Here is a 20,753-nt window from a genome sequence, read left to right on the forward strand (position 1 = left end):
TCTGTGTAAAGAACCCGCCTCTGACATCCCCTCTATACTTTCCTCCAACCAGCTTAAAACTGTGACCCCTCGTGTTAGCCTTTTCTGCCCTGGGAAATAGTCTCTGGCTATCAACTCTATCTATGCCTTTCATTATCTTGTATACCTCAATTAGGTCCCCTCTCCTCCTCCTTTTCTCCAATGAAAAAAGTCTGAGCTCAGTCAACCTCCCTTCATAAGATAAGCCCTCCAGTCCAAGCAGCATCCTGGTAAACCTCCTCTGAACCCTCTCCAAAGCATCCACATCTTTCCTATAATAGGGCGAACAGAACTGGATGCAGTATTCCAAGTGTGGTCTAACCAAAGTTTTATAGAGCTGCAACAAGATCTCACGATTCTTAAACTCAATCCCCCTGTTAATGAAAGCCAAAACACCAAATGCTTTCTTAACAACCCTGTCCACTTGGGTGGCCATTTTAAGGGATCTATGTATCTGCACACCAAGATCCCTCTGTTCCTCCACGCTGCCAAGAATCCTATCCTTAATCCTGTACTTCTTTCAAATTCGACCTTCCAAAATGCATCACCTTGCATTTATCCAGGTTGAACTCCATCTGCCACCTCTCAGCCCATCTCTGCATCCTGTCAATGTCCTGCTGCAGCCTACAACAGCCCTCTACACTGTCAACAACACCTCCAACCTTCGTGTCGTCTGCAAACTTGCTGACCCAACCTTCAATCCCCTCATCCAAGTCACTAATAAAAATTACAAACAGTAGAGGCCCAAGGACAGAGCCCTGTGGAACACCACTCACCACTGACTTCCAGGCAGAATATTTTCCTTCTACTATCACTCGCTGCCTTCTGTTGGCCAGCCAGTTCTGTATCCAGACAGCTAAGTTCCCCTATATCCCATTCCTCCTGACCTTCTGAATGAGCCTGCCATGGGGAACCTTATCAAATGCCTTGCTGAAGTCCATGTACACCACATCCACAGCTCGACCCTCATCAACTTTTCTAGTCACATCCTCAAAGAACTTGATAAGGTTTGTGAGGCATCACCTGCCCCTCACAAAGCTGTGTTGACTGCATTTAATCAAGCCATGCTCTTTATATAATGTGTTTTGTTTTCGGAGTTAGTCACCTTGGTGCATCTTTGATAGTTGAAGCTCGCCTCTTCAAAGCTGAGTAGTACGACATCTGTAAAGTATTGTTATCATTTGTACTTTGGCATTGGGCACCAGAAATGACAGGAATCTAGCCGTGGGCAGTAGGCGTGAATGAGAGAAAAGGATAAATTTCAACGGTCAGTTGATCAGATTGCCATAAATAGCTCCAGTGTCTGTTTTAATGATTTCAATTTCTTTAACTTCAGGAAATAGAGTGGAGTTGAGAACGTGCAGAAAGTGGACAGAATATACATCTTTCAAAAATCTGCTTGTGCTACAGCAAAGAAACTGATCTGGGGTGAGAATGGGTGCATCACCTCAATCATGAAAAACTGTACAACCTGATTTTGTTCTGAGCATATGTCTGTTGAAATACCCTTTTCCAGCAGTGCTTGCTAGATAATTATCATTCACTTTGAATAATCTATATGTCAGAGACCCGTTTAACTTAATATAGGCCAGGAATTGTGCCTGAAAGTCCACATTGTACAAGTGAATCATTGTTCAGCAATTGTTCTAATTTGCAGAGTCCACATTGCATTTCTACTGTAAGGAGCAATATTTCCTATTTTTCTGTGTTTTGATTATGACAGAGATGGTTAAAGAACTGTTTTATAAACCAAGGTCATGGAAGGAATTGCTGTAATATTTTAAAAGCAAGCTGCCAGGTCTTCTTGGGAGTGCTTTTTATGCTGTTATTTGCTCAACCATTGGGACAGGTTTACTTGTAGATGAACTAGCATCACGGGATTTGTAAAAGTGAGATTCGACTAGCAACAATTAACTGATTAGTCTCAGGATTGGTGACTAGTTATCGCTGTCAAAGGCCTTCTATCTACGAAAACCTGTCATTGGTTCCCAACTAGCTGCAGAGTTTGTAGGTGTGAAAGATATAGCCAAAAACCTTCACAGTTCTGCAAAGAGATGTTGTGACCTTTCTTATACAGTAGAAAATACCCACAGCCGAAGGAAAGCCAGTTTATGCCCCTCATCAATTGCTGTACGCTACTGGGTTTGACTAATAAGTCAGAAATTTTGTAAAACTGTGAACCAGTTGCTCTGTGCTTCCTGCAGGCCAATAGAAGTACCCGGAAAGGAGAGAGATCATCAGGCAGCAAATTTGGATAAGCAAAAGAATCACCTCAGTAAACCTCATAGGCAGGCAACACTGAACTGCCCTCCCAGATTTTCCCTCCACCCATCATCTGATTTCTTTTGTGTGTCTGCTATTGGTGTATAAAAGGGGTTTAGATTTTTATCTAGTAGTGTTATATGTCGATGGTTTATGATAGATTCTAGTTACAAATAAATTATTTCTTGGCAATGCTAGTAATTCTTGTTTAGTACACAAACCTGATTGTTGCTTTGTTATCCTGGTCTTAAAAGACAAGTAAACTGGGGACACAAAAACAGAAATTGTTGGAAAATCTCAGCAGGCCTGGCAGCATTTGTGGAGAGAAATCAGAGTTAACATTTTGGGTTTTAAATTAGATTAGATTCCCTACAGTGTGGAAACAGGCCCTTTGGCCCAACAAGTCCACACCGCCCCTTGAAGCATCCCACCCAGACCTGTCCCCCTATAACCCACACACACCCCTGTACACTACGGGCAATTTAGCATGGCCAATCCACTTAACCTGCACATCTTTGGACTGTGGGAGGAAACCCGAGCACCCGGAGGAAACCCACACAGACACAGGGAGAATGTGCAAACTCCACACAGACAGTTGCCTGAGGCTGGAATTGAACTCTGGTCCCTGGTGCTGTGAGGCTGCAGTGCTAACCACTGAGCCACCGTGCCGGCCCCAAAGGGTTAAGTCAACCTTTCTCAGAACTCAGAACTAAATTGAGGAATTCTGCATAACATTTTTAAATTTGTGATGACTTGCTAAACTAATCCCATTGGTCCATCTCTCTCTTCCTTGACATGAAGCCAAACATTCTTAGCCCTTCCTGTATTCACCCAGCTGCTTTCAGATGCTCCTTACGAAGTAAATAACATGGTTATAGAAGACTCCCCAATTATTGTTGTCACCAGAGGTGGAGGTGCTCAGCCGAAATAAAAGCAGCATGAACTACAGGTGATAGCAAGAATCCTTGACTGGCAATGTGAAAACTTAAAAAAAAACTCAAAGAACAGTGGATACTGGAACACAGAAACAAAAACAAAAACAGAACTTGCTGGAAAAACTCAGCCTGGCAGCATCTAGAGAGAAAGCAGGATTAACGTTTCAGGTCTAGTGACCCTTGTTCAGTTCTGAAGAAGTGTCACTGGGTGAAACGTTAACTCAGCTTTCTGTCCACAGATGATGAGGCTTTTCATGCAAATTTTAAGCATGATATTGCCACATTGCGAGGAGTTGAAGCTCTCATTCTGGCAACTGTTTTCACTGTGCATTGTATGGTTTTTATTTGTAAATTTCTGCTCTCAGATTTAGGCAGAAGTTTCTCTTTTTTTATTTGGTATGAACCCAGAGGGGGAGAGGCAGCTCTCCATGGTGTTTCCATTGAGAAATTAGCCATCTTTCTTGCCCACTGGGAAGTAAGGTTATTGCGGAGGTGGTGAGTTGAGGCCCTAAAATTTCCATCAATTGACCACTTAAGGATATTAATTAGTGGCAGGTTGAGAAGGTCACACATGGACCTTCCTTTTCAGAACTTGATTCTTAAGGTGGCAGGAGGGTGGTGAGTTTCTTTTCAGGGCCACATTGTCTAATTATTTCTACTTCTTGCCCTCTTTGTAAGGAATTGTGCCCAAGGGATCATAAGCTGATAAAGCCTGAATCATGATTTGAGCACAGTGTACCATTCCAGGCATTTTATACATTTTCCAAATTTGCCTCCATTTCAGTAATCTGTCCACGTCCTCTTTATAACATTTGAATCATTGATGAAAATAAGAAAACATTACTTCTAGTAGAAATCTACTAATTTAACCACAGGCTTGTTCTGAGTGATTCTCCTTATTAGTGTTCTGCCCATAGTAACAAAAGCAATACTAATTTGTTTTTGGATTAAAAGCATTGTATAAATCCAACATTCTGAGGCAAATACAAGAGAAAGGACATTGTTGTTGAGCAAAAGGAGAAGCTATTACACATTCTGATTGAAAGCTTGGTGAAAGAATTGCAACTGAAGACAGAATTAAGGAAAGTGATGGAGGTTTTGGAAGGAAATTCTACAATTTCGGGCTTAGATAACTGATGAGAGAGTGCCAGTAGTGACCCAAAGGATTTTTGTACATATCAAAGACCGGAGTTAAAGAAACATTGAGTCTTTAGAGTGCTGTCGAACTATAAGGTTGTAGATGTAGGTTAGGATATGCCTGTAGTGATTTGAACATCGGAAAATCTTAAATTACAGGACAGTTAGGGAATAGGCTTGTTAAACTGGTGATTTGGGGCAGTTAATGGTAAACCATTAACCTCTTGTAATGTTCCATTTGGAACCAATCCACGTATATTCATGGATAATCTATATTGACTACTGCATTGATTGCCCTTTTTCCTCATTTGAAAAAAACCTAAAAATTGGGTGAGACTGTGTTTGTCTTTTGCAGGTTTCTCAACAGTGCAAGAATGTCCAAGACAAGCAATTACTACTTTCAGTACAAAGGCTGTAACTTTGTTTCCACTATCTACACAAAAGAACATTTAGAACAACTGGAACATTTTGAAATAAAGGACACAGATGTCTTTATTGTGACATACCCTAAATCTGGTAAGAAACTTGTTAGTTTCTGAAAGTACATGGAGACTCGCTGAGATTATTATTTGCACTGCTCTTCTTTGACATGACTCTAACATGCCATCATCCAAATAGCAAATTAATTTTAAACTAACTCCTTTCCAGGAGAGCTACCTTATATTTGCAATGGTGTCACCTGTTAAAAGTCTTGTAACTGTATTTGATTGTCTCTGAAGTTTAGTGGAATTGCTTCTCCTATAAGCTGATCTTGTGCCCCCGATCCATGGAATCTATCTGCACAGTTCAATATTTAATTGCATGATTTTTGTCTGTGGGTCATTAAATCAAAATTCCTGATGTGAACGATTTGTGTTCTTGACTTTTGCTTGTGTCCCACATTCAACTCCCTGATTGTTGGAAGGCAGAATAATGGATGACCTGATAGAAATCTTTAAGGTTATGAAGAAGATCGAAGTCATAGATATAGAGGAAACACCTCTATTTGTAGGAACCCAGGAACTAGAATCACAGGCTGCAACTTAATGCCTTGGCATTAAGCTGGTGACTCTTTGTATTCATTCATGGGTGCTGCATTATAAACTGTGGTAGTGATTACTGCTGATCACTAGTTGCAGTTGAGAAGGTGGTGGTGAGCTGCCTTCTTGAACTGTTGAGGTCCATTTGGTGTAGACAGGCCCACAATACTGTTAGAGTGGGAATTGTAGGATTTTGACCCAGCAACACTGAAGGAATGGTACTATATTTCCAAGTTGGAATAGTGCATGCCTTCGATGGGAACTTGCAGATTCTGATGTTCTGTGTATCTACTGGTGTTGTCCTTTGAGATGGTAGTGTAAGATGCTTCCTCGGGAACCTTGGTGAATTCTGCAGTGAATTTTGTTGATGGTACACAGCACTCTGAGGCGTTTAGCTGGCGTTTATGGATGTCGTGCCTATGAATTGGGCTGTGACCTGTTGAATTGTGTTGAGCTTCTTATGTATCATTGGACTTGCATGTATTTAGGCAAGTGGGGGGTATTCCATCACATTCCTGACTTGCACCTTGTAAATGGTAGGTAGGTTCTGGGGAGTCAGGACGTGGCTTATTCAGTGCAAGATTCCTAGCTCATCACATTATTTACATGGCTAGTCCAGTTCAGTTTCTGGTCATGTGATTAGTGGTGAATTCAGCAATGGTAATATCATTAAATGACAAGGAGTCATGGTTAGATTTTGTCTCGTTGATCATTGCCTGGCACTTTTGTGTTGCAAATGTTACTTTCCATTTGCCAGCCCAGGCCTGGATATTGTCCAGGTCTTGCTGCATTTGGACATAGACTGCTTCAGTTCCTGAGGAGGTGTGAATGGGGTAATCATTAATAAATATCCCCACTTCTGACCTTACAAAGGGAATGTTTCTAAGGCTTTTGAGTAGATTTGTAGCTCGGGTTGTGGATGTTGAGGTTGGTTGGCTCGCTGAGCTGGTTCATTGTTTTTCCGCAGGTGCTTCATTACCACATTGGGTAGCATCATCAGAGCAGCCTCCAATGAAATGCTGTTGTGTTTTCTCACCTGATATTTTAAACTCTGAGGGCCATTGTGCTGGATTACCTCACTTCTGGTTTTCCTTCGCATTGGAGTGTAAATGGGTCTAGCTCTATGTGCTTATTGATGGCTTTCTTAGTGGAGCACCTGGCTTCTAGGAATTCCCGTGCTTGTCTCTGCTTGGCCTGTCCCAGGATCCTGGTGTTGTCCCAATCGAACTGGTGATTTTCCTTATCCACGTGGTTGGAGATGAGTGAGTATTGGTCATGTCTTTTTGCTGCCAGTTGATGTTTGTGTACTCTCGTGGCTAATTTTCTTCCAGCCTGTCCAATATAATGCTTGTCACAATCTTTGCTGGGAACCACGTACATGACATTGCTCCAGCCCATGGTGGGTAGCGGGCCTTTAGTTCGGGTTAGCAGTTGGCGTAACCAAAGACCTGTTAACCACTATCGACAGGACCAATGTCATGAACAAGATTCCCTACAGAGATTGCGACAAACATTATATTGGACAGACAGGAAGAAAATTAGCCACGAGAGTACATGCACTTCAACTGGCAACAAAAAGACACAACCCATACTTACTCACATCCATGCACATGGATAGGGAAACCCACCAGTATGATTGGGACAACATCAGGATCTTGGGACAGGCCAAGCAAAGACTGGCACAGAAATTCCTAGAGGCCTGATTCCCCAATAAGAAGGCCATCAGTGAACACATAGAGCTAGACCACTATGTACTCCATTGCAAAGGAAAACCAGAAGTGAGGTAATCCAGCTCAACGGACCCTAGAGTTTAGATACCAGGTGGGAAAACACAACGCTTCATCGGAGCTGGCACAGCTGATGTTACCCAGCAGGGTAATGAAACATCTGCAGAGCAACAACGAACCAGCTCAGCGAGCCAACCAACCAAAAGGGACTGTTTGCTAAAGCAGCTTATGATGGTTGGGCCTGGGTCATTACCCCGAGGAAATGCGTCAAGATGCCTCGCAGCTGAGACGACTGACCTCTAACAGTCACAACCATCTTCCTTTGCGCCAAGTATGAATCCAACCAACGGACCGTATTCTCCCTGATTGGCTTCAGTTTTTCTATGGCTTCTTGGTGCCACATTCAAATGTAGCTTTGATGTCAAGGGCAGTCACACGCACCTCTGGAATTCAACAATGATTAACCTCTCACTCACCAGCAGTGTGAAAACCTGCTGGAACATGCACCAGTTAGGTACTTAACTGCCTGATGGTGACTTTCATGTTCATTCATGAGCTTTAGCACTGAGTCCCAGCCAACCTGGTACTGCCAGCCAATCAGAGGTTCTCACTCTTGGGGAGCTGATGGGTCTCATTGTAGACCAAGGTTGCACAGCCATGAAGAGCTGTATCATTAGTCAAAGAAATGTCTCCGTGCTTGAAATATTTTTGCTGCCCAATCTCCCGTTACAACCAGAGAGCCAGGTGTCCCTGGTTTTCCTGTTGAGAAAGCAAAACACTTTTCTTGCCTGCCAGGAAGGGAGGTAATCATGCTGGTGGTGGTTTTAGACCCTAAAGTAACTTTTAATCGACCACTTGGGGCCCCAAAATGGTGGCTGGAGAAGGCTGTTCCTGAACATTCTTGCCCAGAATCTATATTGCTAAAGTGATGGGAAAGGGGGCTGCATATTTCTCTGGAACCAAGCTGCCCCATTATTTGTTCTCCCCATCACCAGGAAGGGGAAAAATCACAGCCATAAAATATTACAGTTATAGAGAATTTTACACACAGAAAAGGCTTTTTGGCCCATTCTATCTTCACCAGGCATCAAACATCCATTTATTGTCATACCACTTTGCGGCACTTGGCCTGAAGCCTTGTTTGCTATGGTGTTTCTTCAAGCACATGTATAATTTTTAAATGTCTTAAGGATACCCGCCTCTTTCAGGTAGCAAGTCCCAGATACCATGAAGATGGTTGCAGAGCAGAAAGTGGCCATTTGGCTGACTGTGACTGTGTGGTTCACTACAACAGAAGCTCACTTAGTCCCACGCCCTTGCTAATTCCTGCAATCTTTTTTTCTCTTCAGGCAACACTCCAAATCCCTTTTAAAAGCCTTCACCATACTGTTAGGTAGGGGACTCCAGATCCCAGCTACTCACTTTTGTTTTCAGATATCACCATTTGTACCTTCTCCAATCGGTTAACTAGGAGACACAGCATAAAGTAGCCTCTTACAAATTCAATAGGAGAAACTGAAGAATTGTTATCCAAAGTGCAATTTGAAATTTGCCACAAAAATAAAAAGTTAACGCAAATAGCAGACATTTTTGGAAGTTTAATAAAAATGAGGGAGAAAGGAATCGAGGTTATGCTGATTGGGTTAAATGAAAATAAACTTGTGAGGCGGATGTTTGGGATGCCTGATCTGCTTTTGTATGCAAATTCAAGACATTTTATAAATACCTTTTATGGTGTAATGAGATTAGCTGCAAAGCAGAAAAACTAATTTTTGAGTAATTCAATGCATGAATTAATAGGGTAGAGATTCAAGTGAAATTCAATCCAGATCCTAAACAAAAAACAAGCATTGCTGAAGGCTGTCAGAACAATTGCACTTGAGATTCAGGCATATTTCTTGCTTTACTTCTAGATTTCTTACAGTTATTAAGAAATGTTTAGAGGTATATGAGTCAAGCACAGGCAGGTGGGACCAGTTTAGTCTTGAATTATAGCTGGCATGGACTGGTTGGACTGACGGGTCTGTTTCTGTGCTTTATGACTCTATGACTCTCTCTATATATGCAGATTTTGGAAATCTGAAACAGAAACCGAGATTGCTGGAGAAACTTAGAAGGCCTGGCAACATCTGTGGAGAGAAAGCAGAGTCAATGTTTCGGGTCCAGTGACCCTTCAGTTCTTTTTCTAGAATTAAAAAACGGCCACTGGATCCTAAAACCAACAAACTAAGTGGAAAAGAAGGAAGAGAGTTAGAAAAGTGATGGTAAAGGGAATGAATGATGTAGGTTATGGATGGGGTGCCAATCAAACAGGCTGCTTTCTCTAAAGTTGTAATGAGATTCTTGAGTGGTGCTGGAGCTGTGAAGGTAAGTGAAGAAACGTCCACCACATTCCTGATTTGTCATGTAGATGGTGGCTAGGCATTGAGGAAGTAGAGCATGAGTTACTGAATTCCTAAATCTGACTTGCTGTTGTAGTCACACAGTTCTTATGGATGGCCCACTTTAATTCCTGGTGTGTGGTAAGCCCCAGATCAATGCTTGGGGGGGATGGGGGTGGAATTCAGTCATGGTAAAGGTCATTGAATGTCAAGGGTAGATTTTCTCTTCTTTCAGATGGTCATCGCCTGAGACTTTTATGCAGTGCATGCCATTTGCCATTTCTCACCTTAAGACTGGATGTTGCCCAGGTCTTGCTGCATGTGGACACACTGCTGAAGTATCTGAGGAGTTGTGAATGGTGCTGTTCTGATGGAGGCAAGTCATTTTTGGAACTAGTGAAGATGGTTGGGCATAGGACACTGAGGAACTGAGCTGATTGACCTCCAAGAACCACAATCGTTTTCCTTCGTGCTAGGCATGATTCTAACCAATAGAGAAATTTTCCCTGATTCCCATTGGCATTTGTTGCACTAGGGCTTCTTGATCCCATGCTCATCAAATGAAGCCTTGAAGTCAAGAATGATCAATCTTACAGAGATAGTAAGAACTGCTGATGCTGGAGTCAGAGTCAACACAGTGTGGAACTGAAGGAACACAGCAGGCCGGGCAGCATCCGAGGAGCAGGAAAGTTGATGTTTCGAGTCAGGACCGTTCATCAGAAATGGGGAGGAGGAAGGGAGGTTGGAAATAAATAGAGGGAGGAGGGGGGTGGGGAATGTAGGTGGAATGGTGATAGGTGGATGCAGGTAGGGGGTGTTGTGGATTGGTCAGTCGGAAGGGTGGGACGGATAGTTGGGAGAGAAGATGGGCAGGTTGTGTCCGGTTAAAGAGGTGAGAGGGTGGATGGGTGGCGCTGGGTGAAGTTAGGTGGGATGGCGAGAGGTGAGTGCAGGTAGCGAGTAGTAGAGGTGGGACAGATAGGTGGGGAAGAAGATGGACAAGTTGTGACCAGTCAAGGAGACTGGGATGAGAGGCAGGGTTGAATATGGGATGAGGCCAGGGGTGGGGAGATTTTAAAACCAGTGAATTCTAGGTTAAGGCCATCTTAAGCCCCATTTTAACTCCTCACACTCCCTGGGTGACATATCGATCCTGGGCCTCCTCCAGTGCAACAATGATGCCACACCCAAACTGGAGGAGCAACATCTCATATTCTGCCTTGGGAGCTTACAGCCCGATTGACCTAAACATAGAATTTACCAGTTTTAAAATCTCCCCACCCCCGGCCTCATGCCATGTCCAACCCTACCTTGCATTCCCCACCTCCTTGACCTGACACAACCTATCCATATTTCTCCCCACCTATCTGCCTCACCCTTTCCACTGACCAATCCCCACCCCTACCACCCCCGAGCCTCACCCCTCCTCTCCTACCTCTATTTATTTCTGAGATCCTTTCCCCTTCCCCATTCCTGATGAAGAGTCCCGACCTGAAACATTAACTTACCTGTTCTTCCGATGCTGCCTGACCTGAGTTCCTGCAGCTCCACACTGTTTCGCTCAATCTTGCGTCAACTCTGGAGTTAAAAATCTATTGGTATTGTATGAGCCAGTGCTGTAGTGAGGCCGGGAACTGCATGATGCTGGCAGAGTTCAAACTAAGTGGGACTGAAGCCCCCACACCACACTCCTGTGCAAGCCAAGAGTACATTCTGTTCCCACATTCAGTGTTCAACATTTTGTTGTACTAATTCACCAGATGAGGAAGTGGTAGTCGGTAATAAGCAGGAGATTTGCGTGTCCATAAGACATAGGAGTGGAAGTAAGTCCATTCGGCCCAACAAGGCCACTCCGCCATTTAAATCAAGGCTGATGGGCAACTCTACTTCTCTGCACTCTCCCCGTGGCCCTTGATTCCTTGTGAGATCAAGAATTTGTCGATCTCTGCCTTGAAGGCATCTAACGTCCCAGCCTCCACTGCACTCCGTGGCAATGAGTTCCACAAGCCCACCACTCCTAATGTGACCTGATACCGTGAAATGTTGTGGCATCCAGAGTCAGATTTTGAGACTCCCTGAGCATTTCTCTCCTGAATGTATACAAGTGTACCACCATCTCTGATAGGAAAGAACATATCCAGGCATGGGTAACCTGTCTCAGGCATTGCCTGTCGTTATATGATTCTGCGAATATGTTTATGTCAGGCTGTTGTTTGACTAGTTAACAAGACAGCTGTCCAATTTTGTCACAAGCCCCCAGATGTTAGTACGGTGAACTTTGCAAGATCAATGGGGCTGCATTTGATTCAACCAGTGAATTCTGATAGTGCAGCAAGAAGCCATTCAGCCCATTGAGTCTGCAGTAACCCTCCAAAGAGAACTCCACACTATTTCCATAAGCCTGCATTTTACCATGGCTAACTCAGCTAACCAGCACATCCCTGGATACTGCAGACAATTTGGCATGGCCAGTTTATTTAACCTGCATGTCTTTGGATTGTGGGAGGAAACTGGAGCACTCGAAGGAAGCCCACACAAAGGGGGAACATGCAAACTCCATTATCATTTTCATTACTGAGGCAGATGCCAGCGGTCTGTCCAATTTGATTCGTTTTCTTAGATTTTATAGTGTTTTGATGCAGCGAAGTGGATTACTTGGCCATTTCAGAAGTTAGTTAAGGATCAACGATATATCTGTGGGTGTGGAATCACATGTATGTCATATCAGGTAAGGACAGTAGATTTTCTTCCCTAAAGGGGTTCAGTGAACCAGATGGGTTTTTGCGACACTCATTTCATACTCACCATTAGACTAGCTTTAATCTCAGATTTATTCATTTAATCTCATGTCTCTAGGCCATTATCTTATTAGTCCAGTTACTATATCACCATGCCCCTATCTCCCTTTGACACATGAAGTCACTGTGTGAGAGTCTGCAATTAGATAAGTGCACTTATTTCTCAAGGTTGTAGCGCTCAAGATGGTTGGAAAGCTAAGGAGGGGCGAAACCATGGAGATACTTGTAAACAGGGATGGGAAGTTTAAACCATCGAGACATTGCTCAGCTAGGAGCTGACAATGTGACAGGATTAAGTGACTCCCAAAATGACAACAGAAGTGCTTTAGGATATTCTCACGGCATCTCTGAAAAAAACCAAACATCCCAGTTGACTCAGGGGAGTCCTGGCTTGTGATGAGGAATGCGTTTGAAAAGGTTACAAAAACATTGAGAGCCTTAGCTGGGAACACACAAAGGGGAAGTTGCACTGTTGGCAACTTATCCATCTGAACCTCCAAACACTACCAGCTGTGAGTGCAGTAAAGTCCACAGATTGCAAATTAGCTGTTTCAGAACCCAGTGAACCATTTGGAAGCAAGTAATTAACAATCCCAAGGGATGCCAAAGAAGTCACTAAATGAGGAAGTCAGTGGTTATTGTAGACAAGTGTGAATGTGAAGATGAGGTTATACTCAGATCAGCAATAATCTGATTGCATGGCAGAGCAGGCTCAAGTAACTGAATAGTCTGATCCTGCTTCAAATGTAAGTGACGTAAGTGTTGCAGTGAAAAGGAGCATGTATTCACACCACAAAAAGAAACTATCTCTGACCCCATTATTCTAGCCTTTTGACAGAAATATCAGCCCATCTCATCTTACAACATTCCACTAAAGTTAGACCAACTTTGGTTCCCATATACAGTTAGCTCTGCTCTTGTCTTGTGGGTGGCTTCTACCTTTCACTGACTTGCTATCAACTTACTTCAATAATTCTATTAAAACCTTCTGTTAACGCATAAGTTTAATACTAAAGGATCATCTGAAATACCTGAGCTAATGTGGCAATGGTTTTGTACGGACCCTGATTTCTTTTACCTTGGGCTGGGCTTTCATATTCATGATGGATAAACTCCCTTCAATTAAAGTATAATGAAGTGCATAGAAGTTGCTAATCAGTCTTTGTCTTTATTGTAAATGTCTCCATCACTCAAGCTGTTAATGGTGTGCTCCATATTAATTGTGGCAATTGTTGCGTGTGTTGACAGCCTGTTTCTGCATGTAACTAGTAATATGATGGGCTGGATAATCTGGATTCCCAAGGAGAAATATTTCAATTTGCCTTTGCCTTCAAATAATCCTGGTACATACATTTGCTTAAAATGACTACACCTGTGAGGCAGCTGTTGAAGCATAATATTTGGACTGTCGAAAACCCAGTAGCCTATCCTGTCTTGCTGTATCAGTGTGAATACACTTAAAAATATTTTCCTCTTGAACAATATAATGGTCATCTATTTATCTCTGGCAGACTGGCTGGTTTAAGGCATTGTATTGGAAATCCCTAGTCATCTTGAAAGCTTTATTTTCGTTCAGGTTCTTTGGAAGTTTTTAAATTTGCAAAAAGTGGTGCCAATTCTGAGGATAGGACGTAGATTAGAAACCAGCAAAAAAAGCAAACAAAAATTGGCACAGCGGATAAAATAGAATATGAGAGCAAACTGGCCAGAAATAATAGTAGCTTCTGCAAGTATATAAAAAGGAGGAGAGTAGCTAAATTAAAGAGTGGTCCTGGAGGCAAAGGTAGGAGCAATTCTCGGCGGGTATGAGATACACTGAACAAATAGTTATCACAAAAGACTCAAGTTGCTTCCCAGAACTAGAGGAGAACCTAGTTGTGAAGAAAAAGAGAGGAAATCAAGATAAAGTAATGCCTCAAGGATAGTGGATACTCTGGCTATGATCTTCCAAAATCCCCAGCATTTTTGAATGGTTCTAACAGATTAGAAGTTAGCAGTGTAACATCAAATATTCAAGAAAGGAGGGAGAGATTTAATTTAATATTTAGCAACTGTAAATACCTAGAGCCATTTGGAAAGTTTTTAAGGTGATTGGTCTGTCAATTAGTCCGTAGTGGTGACACTCCTTGGTAAGGGTCAGAGTTGTTTGTGTTTGATCACAATTGTAAAGGAGTTTGTACAGAAATTCCCACTGTAAAGTTTGGCTGTGCAGAGGTCTAGTTTGTGCCGAACTACTATTTTAACAACAACCACTTTCATCATTCAATTTCCACGCTGTAGGTAATCTAATCTAATCTAATCATGATACTTCAAGGCCTACCCCCCTCAATATATGGGGTTGATCGCCAGATGTTAGGAGGCAGAGAGAAAATGGGCAACTACAGGACACTTAATCGGACAGTAGTCATCAAGAAATGCTGAAATCAAATACTTAGGAAGTCTCAACAATACACATTGCATAATATTATCAGTCAGTCAATACGGTTTAATGAAAGAGAAAAACAGTCTAAAAACAATTATTTTAGGGTGCACTTAATAGGTTAGAATAAATGTATCAGTAAATGTAGCCTACTGATTTCCTAAAGGCATTTGATAACTTGCCGCGCTAGCAGTTAATATGTGAGGTCAGTGTTTCGAGAGTAAGGCTAATTTGCATGGATAGAGGATTGGTTAACGGCCAAGAAGCAAAATATATACACCGATGTGGTGCCTGCAAATTATCAGGCTGTGATTAGTGGAAATATCACAAAGCTCAGTGCTGGGGCCTTCAGCTGTAGAACAAAGAACAGTACAATACAGGAACAGACCCTTTGGCCCATCTAGACTGTGTCAAGACATAATGCTTTTCTAAACTATAAACTTTTTGCCTCTATGCTGTCTGTGTCCTTCTATTCCCTGCCAGTTCATATATCCATCAAAATGCCTCTTAAATGTAGCTATTGCATCTATCTCCACCACCACATATGGAAATGTATTCCAGGCTTTTACCCCTAGCTGGGCAAAAACGTACCCCCTTTACTTTAAACCTATGTCCCCTAATACTTGACATTTCAACCCTGGGAAATAGATTCTGACAATCCATTCTATCTACATGTCTCAAAATTTTATAAACTTCTTAGGTTGCCCTTCATTCTTTGAAGTTCAAGCAGAAACAGCCCAAGTTTGTCCAATCTGACTTCATCACTAAATGTATATTAATGACTTAGACAAAGACAGAAAACAATATTTCTAAACTTACCGATGATACAAAGCTTAGTGGAAATATAAATTGAGAGGCTGCAAGAAGGAAGACAGGTTAAGTGAGTGCACAACAAGATGGCAAATGGTGTATAATGTGGGCAAGTGTATTCACCTTGATTTCACCTTGATTTCACAAATAGGAAAGCAGATTTCTTTTTTAGAAAGAAATCAACCTTGAATATTTTGATTTTCAGAGAACTGGGTGTTCTTCTACAAGGAAAAAAGTTAACATGCCAATACAGCAACAATGAAGAAGACAATTGACATATTGGACTTTATTGCAAGTGGATTGGAGTAAAGGGGGAAAAAGTCTTGCTGCAACTGTATGGGGCTTTGAGATCACACATGAAATATCATTCCTTTTGCTTCTACATTTCAAGAATTATATATTTAGTTTGGAGACAGCATGATGACAGTTCATTAGCATGTCCCCTAAGGAGAGAGTTGTCCTATGTGGAAAGGCAAGTAAATTCAGTCTGTATTCTCAGGAGTTTTGAAGAATGAGAGGTGATTGCATTGAAACATGCAAAATGCAGAAGAGACTTCACAGGGCAGACACCAAAGGTGTTTTTCTACTGGCTGGAATATTGGAATACAGTTTAAGGCTAATGATTCAATTACGTAAAACTGATAAAAGGAGAATTATTTTTTCACTCATCTGTAATCCCTGAAATTCTCGAGCGTATAGCATTGTAGATTCTCATGGTTGAATTAGATGAATTGGTTGGATGGCTGGTTTATGACGCAGGGTGATGCCGGCCAATGTGAATTTAATTCCCACACCAGCTGAGGTTATCATGAAGGACTATCCTGATCAAACTCTCCCCTTAGGTTAAACCAGCACCAGTTGTATTTCTCTAATGCGAGACCAGCCCCATGGCCCAGTTGGACTGTGGTGACTTTACCCTTTTACCTTTGGAGACTCTCCATTGATGACTGTACTTGTCTGGATTTCCAGGCATATAGGGAGTGGTAGGGGAGTGGAGATCAGTCCAAAGATAGGTTTGACAGGCTGTATCCGAGATAAGATTAATAAGATTGCTCCTGTTTTTATGGTCTTGTATTCCTGTGTTATGGCACTGTTTTTATCTTATTCCTCAATTATCCCAAGGATCTCTGCTATTCATTCTGTGTGAGATAGGTATATTTAAAACTGGGAATACTTTTGGTTTTGCATGGTAGGTGCAACTCATCAATCTATAAACCTCTAGCACTTCTGATGTGTTTTTTTTCCATCATATTTGATAAAAACCAGTAAAATGGGAAGAATGAGAGCAATATCAAGTTTAATGGTTTGCACTGTTGCCTTATAGGGCCAGGGACCTGGGTTTGGTCCCACCCTTGGGTGACTGTCTGTGTGGAGTTTGCAGATTCTCCCTCGTGTCTGTGTGGGATTCCTCCAGGAGCTCTAGTTTCCTCCCACAATCCAAAGATATGCAGGTAGGTGGATTGGCCATGCTAAATTGCCCATAGTGCCCAGGGATGTGTTCATTGAGTGGGTTAGCTGTGGGAAATACGAGATTGTGGAGATAGGGTTTGGGGAATGGGTCTGAGTGGGATGCTCTTCAGAGGGTTGGTGTGGACTAGATGGGCTGAATGACCTGCATCCACACTGTAGGGATTCTATGAAGTCCAGTGGCTTGTGCAGTTAGTGATACCGATTTCCCATTTTTGCTCACCTCCATTATGTATTGGAGACTTTAGCCACCCAATTCGTTCCAGTTCAGTAACTCAGCATGCTCAGGGAGGTAAACCTTTTCTCCTATTTTCACAGAGTATGCCTTTACCGATTTAATATCCAGCTAAAACATAAGCAAAGCATTGAAAATAATCAATTCCTCCACTTAGTCCTATCTCAGCTTTCACTATTTTAAGAGAAAAGAGCTATTCAGGCTTTCTTATTAGATAAAATAATCCTGATCACCTTTTAAGATTCACCCTTCTCCTCATCCTCTCCAGATCTTTCAATTATTGACAACTGCTGACGTTACATTGATCATCTCACTTTCTCTGCCTCTCTTACTGTCAATTTGCTGGACTCTATTCTTCAGGAACAAACTTCTTATTAACAAACCTGATGTTTGACAAATTTGGCAGAATTGTTGTTTGGAAAACAGGGGTCTATTTATGGAGGCTAATTGTCAATTCTCTGATAACTCCTCCTGATACTCACTTTGAGTACCTACTCTCTTACCTATGACACGCAAAAGAACAGATTGACTTGTTCCAAAGGCTTTTATATTTAATGGAGCTAGTCTATTTGTGCTAATAATTGCAGATTTCACGTGGGCATAAATTTGAAATGGTTATTGAAAAATTAAAGAGATTACAGATTTTGACTGTTTTTAAAAAAATATAAACAGTAATTATTTTGTTTGTTGGCTCCCAGCATAGCAGCTATTCACTTATACCTAAAATCAGAATGCTGAGATAAGCTTTGTGTTACTTCCAATATCTGAACAATATCTGGTGCAAATATGTTATTGACTGCAGTCGTACGAACTGAAACCCCTGGCTTCTGTGGTGGTACAGGTTCTTTCTCTTTCTCTCTTGTTGACATTTCCCTCTGCTGATTTGTGGGATACATCTTTCTTCAAGTGCAGCATAGGTCTCCAATATGTTTCAGTCTTTATACCTGAGGATGGGGTTATGTTACTATATTAACAAATCACATTTTCACACAAAGTTTCTTTCAAGTCAGAACACACAATTGCCCCACTTCCTACAGACAAAAGGGGTGGCCGTGGGTACCCGCACGCGCCCAAGCTATGCCTGCCTCTTTGTAAGTTACATGGAACAGTCCGTCTTCTGCACCTACACTGGCCCTAAACCCCACCTCTTCCTCCGCTACATTGATGACTGTTTCAGCACCGCCTCATGCTCCCACGAGGAGCTCGAACAGTTCTTCCACCCCAACCTTAAGTTTACGTGGACCATCTCTAATACTTCTATCTCTTCCTGGACCTCTCTGTCTCCATCTCCAGCAACCGCCTAGAAACCAATATCCATTTCAAGCCCTCCGACTCCCATAGCTACCTAGAATATACCTCCTCCCACCCACCTTCCTGCAAAAATGCCATCCCCTGTTCCCAATTCCTTCGCCTCTGCTGCATCTGCTCTCGGGATGAGGCATTCCACTCCTGTACATTTCAGATGTCCTTGTTTTTCAAGGACTGCAACATCACCCCCCACCCCCACCCCGTCAGTGGTTGAGAAAGCCCTCGTCCATGTCTCCTGCATTTCCCACAACTCATATCTCACACCCCGTCCCCACAATAACAACCAAAACAAAATCTCCTTCGTCATCACATACCTCCCCACCATCTCCTCCCTACCTCCCCACCTACATTCACCTTTACTGGCCCCATCCCCAACTCTTCGACCGGTCTGTCTCCTCTCTACCTATCTTCTCGTCTATCCATCTTCTATCCATCTCCCCCTCTTTCCCTATTTTTTCAGAACTCCCTTCATCTCCCCCATTTCTGAAGAAGGGTCTAGGCTCAAAACATCAGCCTTCCTGCTGCTCTGACGCTGCTTGGCCAGCTGTGTTCATTAGGCTCTACACTTTATTTATCACACAATTATATACTGCAGCTTTTGCTTAAAGCATGACTTGCGACCACAAGAAAATTGTTCACCGTTTTGCTTCCCCAAATGTGTGAAGATGGTTATAGTCAACTTGCCAACAAGAAAAGTTTATATTTTACTGGAACACCCTATCTCAAATCAAGGCCTATTCTTCATGACTAAAACACCAGTGTCTGTAGTCGGGCTGCATTGCTTCCCTTGAAAGCGTTTGTATTTGCCTCTCAGCATTGTAAGTTCAGGAAAGTTTTAAGAAAACTAACAAGAAATATACTGTCATCCAGCACGGAAACTGACCTTTCGGTCCAACTAGTCCATGCCAAAATAATCCTAAGCTAAACCAGTCCCACCTTCCTGCTCCTGGCCCATATTACCCCGAAATCTTTCATATCACCTCCATATCTTTCCAATTCATGTACTTGTCCAAATGTCTTTTAACATTTGTAATTGTGCCCATATCCACCACTTAATTGATTCCATGCATGAACCACCCGCTGTGTAAAAAAAAATGCTCCTGATATCTTTTTAAATCTCTCTCCTCTCACCTTTAAATATATGCCCAGTAGTCTTGAAATCCCCCATACAAAGGAAAATACACCTACCATTAACCCTGTCTATATCCGTTATGATTTTAGAAACTTCTTTAAGGTCACCTCGCAACTTCCTAGATGCCAGTGAAAAATATCCCAACCTATCCAGCCTTTCTTTATAACACAAACCTTTCATACCCAGCAACATCCTGGTAAATCTCTTCTGAACCCTCCCCAGCTTAATAATATCCTTCTTATAAGGAGGTAACCAGAACTGGACAGAGTAGTCCAGAAGAGGCCTCACCAATGTCCTATACAACCTCAACATGACTTCCCAACTCCATATTCAAAGGACTAAGCAATGAAGGCAAGCGTGCTACATGCCTTTTTTAACCACCTTGTCTATACGTGACGCAAACTTCAAAGAATTATGTACCTGGAGCCCTAGATCCCTCTGTTCTATAACACTACCCAAGGCCCTACTGTTAATTGTACAAGTCTGGCCTCTGTTTGTTGTACCAAAATGCAATACCTCACATTTATCCAGATTGAACACCATCTGCCATTTTCCAGCCCATTGATCCATTTAATCAAGATCCCTTTGTACTCATAGAAAACCTTCTTCACTGTCTACCTGCCACCAGTTTTGATGTCACCTGCAAACTTACTAACCATGCCTTCTATATTCTGATCCAAAATATTTATACAAAAGACAAACAAACAAAAGAGGAGCTAGAGCAGAACAGTGCTGGCGACAGGCCTCCAGTCTGAGTTCATCCCTCCACCACAACTCTCAGTCTCATGTCATTAAGCTAATTATGTATTCAATTGGCAAGCTTACCCTGTGCTCTGAAAGTGCCAGTTCATCAAGTTGGCCATCTTTCTTTCGTGCTTCACTTAACAGAATGTTGAGCTTTCATCCAAACACATAATTCATCACTCAGAACTCCTACTTTAAGTCCTGACAAATCATAAACACAAACAAGGAAATCTCTTGCTCAAACGCTTTGATACCTTTGTTACCTAAAGGCTTGATTATTATATTCTGACTGTTTGCCAATACTCCATGAACAAGGTTGTTAATAATACCCACAATCACAAAATTTGCTTCCTCAAAAGTT

At 42.2% G+C, this 20,753-nt stretch overlaps 1 protein-coding gene across 3 annotated transcripts in view; it reads left to right on the forward strand.

The window, feature by feature from the left end:
* The window catches only part of LOC125452231 (amine sulfotransferase-like), a 102,877-nt gene that overhangs the window by 61,275 nt on the left and 20,849 nt on the right, over positions 1-20,753 (forward strand). For 2 of the 3 annotated variants that reach the window (XM_048530401.2, XM_048530403.2), the window contains exons 3-4: positions 1,355-1,446; positions 4,708-4,868. In XM_048530401.2, coding sequence (XP_048386358.1) covers positions 4,727-4,868 — 142 coding nt within the window. In that variant the 5' untranslated portion in view covers positions 1,355-1,446; positions 4,708-4,726. The remainder of the gene's footprint in view (positions 1-1,354; positions 1,447-4,707; positions 4,869-20,753) is intronic. The other variant, XM_048530404.2, reaches the window with a different exon arrangement.

The sequence above is a fragment of the Stegostoma tigrinum genome, chromosome 4 (genome assembly GCF_030684315.1).
Source record: "Stegostoma tigrinum isolate sSteTig4 chromosome 4, sSteTig4.hap1, whole genome shotgun sequence".
NCBI lineage: Eukaryota > Metazoa > Chordata > Chondrichthyes > Orectolobiformes > Stegostomatidae > Stegostoma > Stegostoma tigrinum.